The sequence below is a fragment of the Terrapene carolina genome, unplaced genomic scaffold (assembly GCF_002925995.2).
Source record: "Terrapene carolina triunguis isolate 2854851 unplaced genomic scaffold, T_m_triunguis-2.0 Scaffold89, whole genome shotgun sequence".
In the NCBI taxonomy this organism is placed as follows: Eukaryota; Metazoa; Chordata; order Testudines; family Emydidae; genus Terrapene; species Terrapene triunguis.
The window spans coordinates 29,645,620-29,657,755 of record NW_020664440.1 but is presented as its reverse complement, the minus strand read 5'-3'; the positions used below and the strand labels follow the sequence as shown (position 1 = coordinate 29,657,755).

At 51.2% G+C, this 12,136-nt stretch overlaps 1 protein-coding gene across 6 annotated transcripts in view; it reads left to right on the top strand.

The window, feature by feature from the left end:
• Positions 1–12,136, top strand: part of MARK2 (microtubule affinity regulating kinase 2) — a 100,702-nt gene that overhangs the window by 50,382 nt on the left and 38,184 nt on the right. Inside the window, exon 1 of one of the 6 annotated variants that reach the window (XM_024213602.3) lies at positions 8,638–8,695. The exons of the other annotated variants lie outside the window; for them this stretch is intronic. Coding sequence (XP_024069370.1) covers positions 8,657–8,695 — 39 coding nt within the window. The 5' untranslated portion in view covers positions 8,638–8,656. Of the gene's footprint in view, positions 1–8,637; positions 8,696–12,136 lie in introns of those variants that run through there. 6 annotated transcript variants of the gene reach the window in all.

Here is a 12,136-nt window from a genome sequence, read left to right as displayed (position 1 = left end):
CCTACTTGCTGCTCCCCACTTCATACATCAAGAATCACACTAGCTCTTTTCCACAGCATCACACTGGGAGCTGTCATTGAGTGTTCTGAAAGAAGACGCTGTTGAGTAGATTTTGACTTCAGAGATTCAGACCTTGACTGAATCAGCGCCCTTGGCCCATTTATGTCAGTCCGCAGTAAAGCGACATCTGGAGAAATGTGGCGTCTGGTGCCTTGTTCTGTGCTGACACTTGGGTTCTGTCCCTGCTTTAAACACCCACTCCTGGGAGCAAAAATCCATAGTTGTGAATAATTCTGGAAGCGGAGGAGATCATAAGTGTAGATTGCAATGGCTGTTGGGGCTTCCCCTGGAAGTCTCAAGTCTAGGCACTGACGTATCTCCTGGGGAAGAGGCTGAAGCCCCATTGCTTGGGACATTTAAAGCTAGGCTGTGTAGAGCCTTGGAGCTGTACTGAAGGAGCAGTTGTGGACTAGATGGGGCCTGAGAGTCTCATCCAAGGGCAGTGGGTGCCAGCCAGCTGGTTCACACTTGGCTCTTCAGTAGATCCTGCAAAACAGCTGATATGACTAAACTCAGTGTGGTCCAGCCTGTCTGTGGTCCAGCCTGCACTTTGGCCTGGCAGAGGGAAAATTCTCTTCTCTTCTTCTCCTGTTTGGCAGTAGTAGCTTCAAATAGAAGAATAAACAAAGTAATGCCGTAGGACCCCGGTCAGGATAAGACCATTCAAAGGCCATCCTTCTCACCTTGGATTTTCTAGCACTCGGTTCTTTTACTCTTTCCAACGCTCTCTTGGCTGTCAGTGCAAGAGCCTCCTCTGCAGTTCTGGTCACCTGGAATGACCTTCCCCAATTTCTTTGCTTCCTCCGCTCTCTCCTGTCCCCTCTCAAACGCAACTAGAACTGTTTGTTCTCTGTTGTCTGGGCCTTGTTTGCTCTCCCTCTGCTATTGATGAAGTTGCATTAGAGTGTTTGCTATAGTTACGGTTGTGTGCAGACTTCCAGTGCATTCCTAGAGGGATGAATAGCCAGGATGGTGGAAATTGGGGTGTTTGCAATGCATACATTTTGGATGTCACTTCCAAGGATTGCAGCAGGAAGGATCGCCCAGTGTTTAGGGCACTGGCCTGGAACTTGGGAAACCCAGGTTCAGGTCCCTGCTCTGCCACGGAGTCACTGTGTGACCTTGGGCAAGTCACTCAAGCTCCTAAATAACTTGTGCACTTTTGAAAATTTCACTAAGTGCCATTATCAAAAGTGACTCAAGCACTTAGGAGCCTTAGTCAGCGGGAGATTTCTAGTGTTTGAGTCACTTCTGAAAACAGGAGTTGGGCTCCTGCATCCCTCTTTGGTGGTTTTGAAAATTTTGTCCTTAGTGTCTGTGCCTCAGCTGTCCATCTGTAAAAGGGGGATAATAGGGCTTCCAAGCAGGGGTGATGGGAGGATGAATATGTTTAAGTTTGAGGTGCTCAGATCTTATGGGAATGGGGGGGTCAGAAGGACGGAGTAGTGCAGGTAAGTTGGCTTGGAAGGATGAGGTTTTTACCTGTAAATATTAATTTTGCTATGTGTACACAAACCAATGCAAAAATATTTCCATCCATGATAATAGAAAGTTACAGGTAGACAAAGTAGGAAAGATGCTGCTTGAGAACTTATTAGAGTTTGATTTAAGGATATTTACTGAGTATATTTTGATATGTGATGTTGACAGTTTGTGTTTTAATGGCAATAAAGCTTTAACTTTTTGAATCTCAACTTCAATTGTCATTAAATAATTGTGCCCCCACATAATTTCCTGCGATTGTGAAAATGTCAATTGATAACATGGATGTTTTAAGCATTTTTAAAACTTATCTGTTAAAACTATTTAAAAAAAATGGAATTCTGCCAAACCTACATACAATACCTTTTGTGAATATCCATTTGTGTGGAAACTGGGATTGTAACAGATACACTGTATACTTTGCTTACAAGAACTGGAGCCTAGGACATCTGAAGTCCTGATATTTGATGGGGTATTCCATAATCGTAATAATCCCTAGCTTTTACATAGTGCTTTTCATTCCTAGATCTCAAAGCACTTTACAATGGAGCTTGGTATCATTATCCCCATTTTACAGAGGGGAAAACTGAGTTACAGTGAGGGGACTTGCCCAAGGTCACCCAGCAGGCCAGAAACACCAGGCTTGGGTTCAGTTCCCAGAGACAGGAATTGAATCCAGGTCTCCAAAGTCCCAGCCCAGTGCCCTACCCACTAAGCTATACTGCCTCCCTGGCACCAGCCTGTTGTGAGGCTGGACTGAATTCAGTTGTACACTGTTATTTGCTTCTCATGTCTTTTCTTGGCAACCCAAAAGCAGTGGTCAAACAATTAGCAAGCTGTGCCAAGAAATATGCCTCAATGACGGTCCCTTGTCTGCAAACCAGAATGAGCCAGGCCTGCTTGCGCTGTGGCTGCACCTTCTTCATGGCATGTAGGATTTACTTGAAATCAGATTGATGTGTGTCTCCTTGGGAGGTTGTGCTTGACATCCTAGCCATGGCTGGGGTAGGGTTGCGAGCAGCTGTTCTCTGTCTAAGCAGATGCCTTGGCTGCTCCTTTGGCTTAAGAGCGCAGGGACGGTCAGGCTGGCCTCTTTGGCTCTTAAATCCCACCCTAATCGGAGCTGCCGCCTGTTTGACTCAAAGCGTGTGCAAGAGGACTGAGTTTTTCTGCTCCAAGTGCCAGGCAGAAGACTTTGGAGGAGGGGCAGAAAGAAGATAAAAGGTGGTTGTTGAGCAAATGATGCTAAGAGACTTTCAGTGGCTGCAAATCCCTGGTTACTATCATTAAAGCCCAAGTAGCAACATATTAGTTTTATTGGGCACATCTGCAAGTAACTGAGCATATTAATGGGAGGTGGCCATGCTGCCATTCCTCAGGGGGACAGCGCTTACTAAACATTCTGGAGTCCACATGGGGGGATGGAACACACGGCCTTACCTTGGGGAGATTGCTCTTTGTTAATCTCTCTGGAAAGCTAGGGGAAGGTCTAATGGGCTGGAGGAGAGGGTATGCAAGGGGAGGAATATCCAGTTGTAGTCTGTGCATGGTAGTCTTGCTACATTGTTACTAGGCGGTGCCGCTGAGTAGTTTAACACCCTATGCTAGTGGTTCTCAAACTGGGTCGGGACCCCAAAGTGGGTCACAACACGGGGTCGCCAGGGCTGGCTTAGATTTGCTGGGGCCCAGGGCCGAAGCATGAGTCCCACCACCCGAGGCCGAAGCTTGATGGTTTCAGCCCTGCATGTTGGGACTCAGGCTACAGCCCTCCTGCCTGGGGCAGAAGCCCTTGGGCTTCAGCTTTACCCGTCACCCTGACTGGGTCAGTGGGGCTCGGGTGTGCTCAGGCTTCGGTCCCCCCTCCTGGGGTTGTGTAGTAATTTTTATTGTCAGAAGCGGGTTGCGGTGCAATGAAGGTTGAGAATCCCTGCCCTATGCTTTTTCACAGTAGTCCTGGGAATGGCTTGTGCCACCCAGAGATTGTAGAATTAAATAGCTCTGTACATATTGCAGCGGAAACCTCCTTATAGTGACGATCCAGGCTCCAGGAAAAGGCAGCAGGGCTGGGAGGATTCTGTGTATGAGTAAGGCTGCAAGTTTGTCACAGATCCTGTGACCTCTGTGACTTTTTCAGCGGCCGGCAGCCCCTGTGCCAGGGGCACCGGCCGCTGCTGGGGCAGTCTCAGGCCACCGCGCCCACCCCCACTCCCCAGCAGCAGAGATTGGGTGGGAGTGGGCAGGGGATTGAGGCTTGGGATGGGGTGAGGCGGGCTCTGGGTGGTGCTTACTTGGGGGGCTCCCCGGAAGTGGGGACATCCCTCTCGCTCAGCTGCTAGGCAGAGGCTTGGCCAGGTAGCTCTGCGCTCTGCCTCTGCCTGCAGGCACTGCCAATGGGAGCTGCCCCCCAAGTAAGCACCATCCCCCTCCAGCACCAGCGGGGGTCCCAGGCGATGCGCCGCTGCCTGCCCTACCAGCACCCGAGCTGCCCTCTCCCAGCACCTGTGGGGCCCCTGGGCAGCCCCCCCCACACCCCTGTTTTAGTCACCAGTATATTTAGTAAAAGTCACGGACTAGTCACGGGCCGTGAATTTTTGTTTACTGCCCATGACCTGTCTGACTTTTACTAAAAATACCTGTGACTAAAACGTAGCCTTATGTATGAGCCCTGCCCCCCTTCCTCCCCCCCAGCTCCACAGGTTCAAATACCAACCCTCTCTCCTTCCCAGGACAAGAGTTCCAGCATGAGGCTTCTAGACAGAGCTCCTGGCTGGCCTTAATGGACACCAGATCCTCTGGGCCGCCACATTAGTGGGACTCATTGCAGTGCTCCCTCCCCAGCTGCCCAACATGGGCTAGCTGTGTGGCTTTTCTTGACTGGAAGGGGCTATAGAACAGGGTATGTTAGGTCTTTGCAAGCAGTTTAGGTGTGTAATGGGTGTGGGCCCACCATCTGTCCTTAGTGCAGGGTGTCCAAAATAAAACAGCACAATAGAGGCTGTTCAGTGGTTTGCCTCAGAAGTGCCCTTGGCTTGGAGTCCTCTGTCTATCTAGCCTCTACCCAGTTGGCAGAGCTTCCGTTAGGGCTTAAACAACAGCCTTTTGTTATCTCCAGCCACTGCTAATTTAGTGGTGGCCTTGGAGGAGCAGGAGATGACTGTGGTAGGGGATGGAGGAGTGGAAGCTTTCCCCCACCCCCACTTGCAGTCCCCACCCTCCATATTCTCGACATGGAAGCAAATTGTCTCACTAAATGCATCAGCCTTTTTCTCACGTGGGTCAAGTGGGTGGCAGGTACCCTTGGAAGGCATTGGGCTGGAGGCTTCTGGTGAGCTTTGTGCTTTTATTCCCCCGCTGCCCCTTGCTTCCTGACACCACCTGTAGCACAAAATGTCTGTCAGAGATGAATTACCTACTTTACTTCAAGGGACCTAGGAAGCTGATTGCATGTGGAAATTTCAGGCTTGGCATTCAGAGGTTGTGTGAATTGAATACAGAGAAGAGCAGAGGTAGGGGGAAGGGGCAAGGGGCAGTGCCTGCATTTCCCAAACCACACAGGAGGAAGGGCCTTGTCAGCTGGAATCCATTTCTCCCCGGACTCCTACATCAAGGAGTAGGGGGAGGAGGTCTTTACAGGCAACCCTTCCCACCCCCCTAACCCTGCTGCTACTAGCATGATTCGTCAATAGCAGATGACTGAAGGCCTATATGTATCCCCAGCTGAGGTGCGGTGCAGACAGTTGTGATGCAAGGGAGCAGCTTCCTACAGCTGCAAGCAGTTATGTCAGCCTTGACCTGCCAGGAATGCACTGGGTTTGATGTCTGCCTCACTGTTGGGCACATGTATGCACCCCACCATGGGAGGTAGTGCCTCAGTGACAGCCAGTGCTGCTGCTGTATGAAGCAGCCCTTGATCTAATAGAAGGGTGGGTTGGGAGGGAGGGAGGGGCTGCCCCATCTCCAAACCTCAAACTATAAAGCTTTAGCCTTATATGGAGAAATAAGAACAAAAAGGTGAAGAGACTTGCCTAAAATCTCACAAGCAGTTGAGAAAAGAACCTAGGAGTCCTGGTGCTTCCAGTGCCTTACTGGAACTGCTAGGTCTCCCTGAGCTGGGGTTAGAGCCCAGGAGCCCTGAATCCCAGCCTCCCTTCTTCTAACCCACTAGACTCCACTCTCCTTCCAGAGCAGGGGTTAGAGCCCAGGAGCCCTGAATCCCAGCTGCGCTACTAGATTATATTCTCCAGTTATTTCTTCAATCACCCTCCCATTCTCCAGAAGGCTCTTTTGTGTAGGCTTCTCTCCACACCAGGACAGTGAGGTTCTGCATACTGCATGCAGGCTTCCTATTAGCCTAAGTGCTGTGTATGGATCTAGGACAGTATAGAGCCCTTACTCTCCTGCTATTCAGCAGCTCCCTGTTGAAATCACCTATTGGTGAAGCAGAAAGGCGACTGAAGGAACATAATATACTAGAAGATGCAAGTAATTCCGACAGTGCCTCTGGCTTCATGGCTCCTGCCATCAGTGTCAATACCCTCTCGCGTTAGTGCTGTGTATGGATGCCGCATCTGCTATCTGTCATGTTCAAAGGTTAACCCCTTGGCAGCTTGAATCCGCTCTTCTATCAAAGCCTCTGATGCGTAAATGCAAGGAACTGAGAGGGCGCTGCTGGGGAAGTTAAGTTGGCAGCAGGTGTGAGAGGCAGGTTTCAAGAGGGCTTGTGAGTCACCTGTGTGCAGTGGTGAGACTGTGCAATGGGGATTCTGTGCTGCTGTGCGTGTTGGGGGTGGAAAGGAACTTTTGTTTCCTGTTGTCTCTGAAATTGACTTTTCTCAGTGTTTAATAGGAAAAAGAATGGACATTAAAACATTGTGTGCATCTGTCCCTGTGCTGGGAATCTAGCTTCAATGATCCTTGGTATCTTTCCCTCATGGCTACTATCCAGGAAAAGGAATGTGATTTACTCCACACACTGTAGTGTTGGCACAATCTTAACTCGGATCTGTGCATTCAGTGCTGTTTGTTGTAGTTCTGATTCCCCCACGTGTACAGCACCTGGCATGTTGGGGTCCCGTCCATGACTGGGGCTCCCACCATCCTGCTACTGTTAGTCAGAAGCCTGTGTTCTTGCTAAGAAGTTTTTTCCGAGGACACGATTGTATTCGTATGTATCTGAGGTGTGGACAGGTGAAGACTCTAGGCTGTCTCCTCCATTTGGTCTCTAGAAACCTGATTACAGTTGTAACTATTGAAGTTGGGCTGACTCCTAATTGCACCAGTGTGAATGAGCAGAGGCTGGTCCTCTAGCTTTATCCTGTTGTGTGTTCAATCACTTAACCGTGAAGTGCTGGAAGGTTAAAGTTAAGATTGTGTGGGACAGGGTGGGAGTTTATTCTCCCCAATTCTTTAAGGGCTTTAATGAGGAGTATATTGTTTAACTGACAGTGTTAGAGGCTGTTGATGGTGATGGTTTGTATTGTAGCAACCCCAGTCATGGACCAGAATCCCTTTGTGGTAGGCACTGTACAAAGAAAACCAAGAGATAGTTCCTTGCCCTAGGCTAAGGCTTGTGATAATAGACTCCAGGAGTCCTGGCTCCCAGCTCTCCTGCTCTAACCCACTAGGCCCCGCTCCCAGAGCTGGGGAAAGAACCTGGGAGTCCTGGCTTCCAGCCCCTTGCTTTAACCAGTAGCTCCCCCAGCCCCTTGCTCTAACTGTTCTAGGGGTATGTAAGGGCTGCTCTAACCGCAGCCCTTACATACTGCATGCTTCACCAGAAAATAAGCCCACCAAGCTAAGGAATTACTGTTTCTCTTACTGAATTTTGAGCCCCCTTCCTTGTAACATCAGGTTGTTGATGGGATGGGGCTGCTGTGCCAAGGGTCTTGGGGCTGTTGGTTGTGAGCTGACAGCCTTAACTGAGTGGTGCTGTAACATAGCTCTTGACTTCCTTGTAGCCAGTGGGGAAGCTCTCCTCCCCCTCTTCCCCCCACCCCACCCCCCAGATTCTGTGACAGCCCCGGTGCATTGTGTTGACTTAGCCATCTTGCCTCTGTGTTCCCCAGCCTGTGGTTTGGCTGCTGTACAAGGATTTCTCAAAAAGGGCGTGTGCACACGGATGTGACAGACTAGGGGAGTTGGGGGTGGCACATCACTGCATTCTACCCTAATCTCCCCCTGCCCCCACACTGCTCTCATTTGGCAGCATTTGATTCCCTTTTGAACTCTAGTAAGAGCTGTCCCATATCTGTTCATCTTGCTTAGGGGCTTGCAGGCCACCTGGTACAGGTAGAGCATTAACTTCATACTCTTTTTTTCAGGCTGAGCATTTCCTTCTCACACTCACTGACTGAAGAGCCCTGCCCATTGCAACCAAGGGTGGGGCAGGCAACTTCCTGTGGGGGAAGAATCCTGAGTTGCTGTAACTCCGTCCTTCCCCCAGCCTAAGGCCAATTCTCCTCCCACCTTGCCCAGTGGGAAGAAGTGCTAGTGAGTTATGGTGGAAGTTTGCCTTCCTCCCTTGATGGATCTTGGGACTCAGATCCAGACAACACCCTGAAGCTCTCGGTAATCCCAGTGCTTCTGCTACCTGTGGTGCTTTTCAGGGAAGTTGCGGAGTTAGCCTGAAACTGATTAATTGCAAAACAGGCCGGGCTCTGGGTTAGCAATCAGGGAGATTGCGAAAGGTGTGGCTTGCTCAGGTATCGAAGGCGGAGTCCCACTGCCGGTTGGTGGGGGAAGTGGCTTGCCTGGGCTGTTCCTGTACTTTGCTCCTTCTGAAGAGTTTCACTTTGGCTGCTGCCGTTTGTTACTACCCTCCTTCACCACTTCAGAAGAGGGATTGCGGAGGCTAACGAGGAGCGATGAGACAGCTTTGTTCCCTGGCGTGCCTCTTCCCACAAACACACTCGGAATAAGTTGGAGTTATTTCCCCTCTCTTACCGGCTGGCTGAAGTGATATAAATGAGGGGGGAGAGACGTTTCCATTTGGGGTCCGGAATGGAGAGCCAATGAGATACAGCGTCTGCCCTTCCAGACTACAGACGCTACAGAGAAGGCGCTTGCGCCAGAGTTGCTGAGATTGTGTGAAGGGAGGGGGAGAAGACGGCTTTTGATGAGCAGAGGGAGCACATACACAAGGCCCATGGCTGGAGTAAGTGTTCAGGGCGTGATCCTGAGATAAACGGGAGAGAGATGATCAAAGAGCTGGGTTTGGGGTTTGGGGAGGTAGGGGGGTTGGGTTTGTTGTGCACCTTAGAGTTCAGCTGTTGGATTCGGAGACAAAGCCTGCTGAAGGATCACGGGTGTCCTCTATCTATATCCCATGCAGTAGGTCGGTACATTGCCTTCCTCTGAAACAGGCTGTACATGCGATACCCACCCCCGCGTGTGTCGCCCCAGTCAGGTTTGAGCTTGTTCAGCGGCCATACAGCTGTTTGCCTCCCTCCCTGGCCAAATCAGCACTTAATTAGGTGTGCCCGCCTTCCAGGAGTGTTGGGAGCTGCACTTCCTCTGCAGCCCCAGGTCACAGGTAGTGGCTCACCAAAGCCAGAGCAGTACTGTGCCAGGCACCAGGATTCCAGCCTCTGGCTTTTGGGAAATGACCCCAGATAGGGAATTTATGTGGGAGGGTATTCCCCAGGTCTCTGTGCATCAAGGAACAATGATGCTTGTTAACAAACAAGCTCTTCTGTAACATCTTAGCAAGCACTTGGAGATAGCCCCAATCCCCTAGCGGCACCAGCATCTGAGCTTGTGGATCAGGGTGCTCATGTGGCCTTTCCCACGCTCTGCTCCTCCAGCCAGAATAACAGCATGGCTTTCCCCATTCAGTGCCCAGCGTTCCACGCTGCCACACCCTGGGGCAGATACTTGCCCAGGGCATGCTGATCTGGTAATAAAAGCTGCACAGAAACCCTGGAAACTCAGGATTATCATTTGCATATAGTTACCCAGCATGCATTTCCAATCAGCAGCTACTTCCTGGCAGCTCTAGTGTTAGACTCCAAGAGTGCATAGAGCCGTTGAAGGCCTTGATTTTAAAATGTACACCTCTCACGGAGACTGATGGTAAACTCTTCTTGCCGCGAAATGGAGAGCAAGCACCTCTGACTGTATAGCTCCGATAAACTGGGGTAGGGCAGGGGAATGAAAGCTACATGGAGATAAGGGATGTTTGCTTTCCTTGCTCCCAGCCACAGCCTAGGGCAGCCACAGCCTAAGAATCTCCTTCAGAAAGGGTAGCAGTCTTATACTTGGAGATTGTTAGGGGGAAAGCACTATAGAAAGGCAAAAGGGTCCCTTAAGCAGCCTCTGCCCCAGTGAGGGAGGTGTGGTGGTAGAAATTCAGCCATAGGAAGATGAAGTGTCCTTGTGCAAGTCGAACTGCAGGTTGTTGAGGAAAGCTGGGAATGGGCTGTCCTAGTCCTGGGTCCCAGCCTCCCTAGCGCTAACCACTGGACCCAACTCCTCTCCCAGAGTTGAAAACAGAACCCAGGAATCCTGGCTGCATCCCCCCCTGCTTTACCAGTTAGGTGCACACCTTTCTATATCTGAGGTTACTGTTTAGGGGAAACTCTTCCTTGCTCTCTGTAGCTCATTGCTTCTCTCCATTACATGCTGGGGGCAGAGGCTTGCAAATCTTCTAGGTTTGTGGATGTGGTGTCATGTCTAGTAACTTGCTTTAGAGCAGGAGTGGGCAAACATTTTGGCCCGAGGGCCACATCGGGGAATAGAATTTGTATGGTGGACCACGAATGCTCACAAAATTGGGGTTGGGGTACTGGAGGGGGTGAGGGCTCTGGGGTGGGGCTGGGGATGAGGGGATTGGGGTGTAGGAGGGTTCTCTGGGCTGGGACCGAGGGGTTCAGATGGTGGGAAGGGGATCAGGGCTGGGGCAGGAGTGCGGGAAGGGGTGCAGGTTCCGACTGGGGGTGCAGGCTCTGGGGTGGAGCTGGAGATGAGAGGTTGGGGGTGCAGGAGGGTGCTCCAGGCTGGGATCAAGGGGTTTGGAGAGCAGGAGGGGGATCAGGGTTGGGGTGTGGGGAGAGGCTCAGGGGTGTGCAGGCTCCGAGCGGCGCTTACCTCAAGCGGCTCCCGGAAGCAGTGGCATGTCCCTTCTCCGGCTCCTACACAGAGGTGCAGCCAGGCGGCTCTGGACGCTGCACCATCTGCAGGCACCGCCCCTGTAGCTCTCATTGGAGCGCTGGAGGGGGCCATTGGAGCGCGTAGGAGCCAGAGTGGGGCTGTGCCGCGGCTTCCGGGAGCCGCTTGGTGCGGCTTCCGGGAGCCGCGTGGTGCGGCCCCCGACCCTGCGCCCAAGCAGGAGCCGAGCCACGTGGTGTGGCCCCCGACCCTGCGCCCCAGCAGGAGTGGGGCCGAGCCGCGTGGTGCGGCTCGCGGGCCAGCTTAAAACATCTCGCAGGCTGGATCCAGTCCACGGGCCGTAGTTTGCCCACCCCTGCTTTAGAGCCTTTCATCTCATATGGGTGGCATCATAATCTCAACCCTGATGATAAGCCACTTTGCAGTGTCTCTGCCACTGGTTCAGTGGTCAGTTTCCACCCTTTTGTGCTCTCCCTGCCCTGCGCTTGCTGACATGCCATGTGCCTCCCTAAGAAGGGAGCTGTTGCTGTGGAAACTAGCTCCCTGAACCACTTCCAAAGGGGCCTGCCTGGTGGGCTTCTAGGAGATGGAAGTTGATTGGCTGGTTACTGGCTGCCACTCTATATGACATCTTTGATCCTGTATAATTGAGTTAATTCAGCTCCCCGAGCGATCCCACTGCAAACTGATTGCTGCAACAGTGCAGATTAGGTTGGATAATTGTGTGTACTGCAGTAGCACCAGGCGCTCCAGTCATGTACCATTGTGCTAGGCACTGTACAAACATGGAACAAAGGGACGGTCCTTGCCCCAAAGAGCTTCCAGTCTAAGCAGAAGAGGAAAGGCGACAAGAGGATACAGAGAGGACAATGGGGGAGTACAAGGCAACAATGAGACAGTATTTTTTAGCCAGTTAGTGATCGGTAACTACTAAGGGTCACAACATACAGTGGATGGAGCTATGGAATCTATGAATCCCCTCTGCCTTCCAAAGGCACTTTGTCCATGCTTCCCCCAAATACTAAGCTTTAACCTAACTTTTTGTGGAGAATTCTTTATGGGCACACGGACTATTGAGCTTATGGCCCTTTGTGGCTGTCATATCTCACTTCTGTTTCTGAGAGGTGTCCCATGAAGGAAGTGGGATTAGCGATTCCATAGGGACTGGTCTCCCATCAAATGAGGATCCAGCCCAGTGCTGGAGGGGCTGTATTGCTAGTGGTGCCACCTTTCAAATAAGGCCTAAAACTGAGGTGCTGACCACAAACATCTGCGATCTGTATTGCAAGGAGTTTGGGTGGTGGTCCCAGTATCCTGGCCAAGACCCAGTTTGGGTTATTTTAATCTGCCTCTCTAGCTGATGTCTAATTGTAACTCAATATCTTTTTGTCCAAAACTGCTTAGTGATAAACAGCTCCCATTCCCCATCCCAGAGGTGGCTGCATTTCAGTGGTGTGTGCTTTTTTTTTTTTTTTGCGGGGGACTCCTT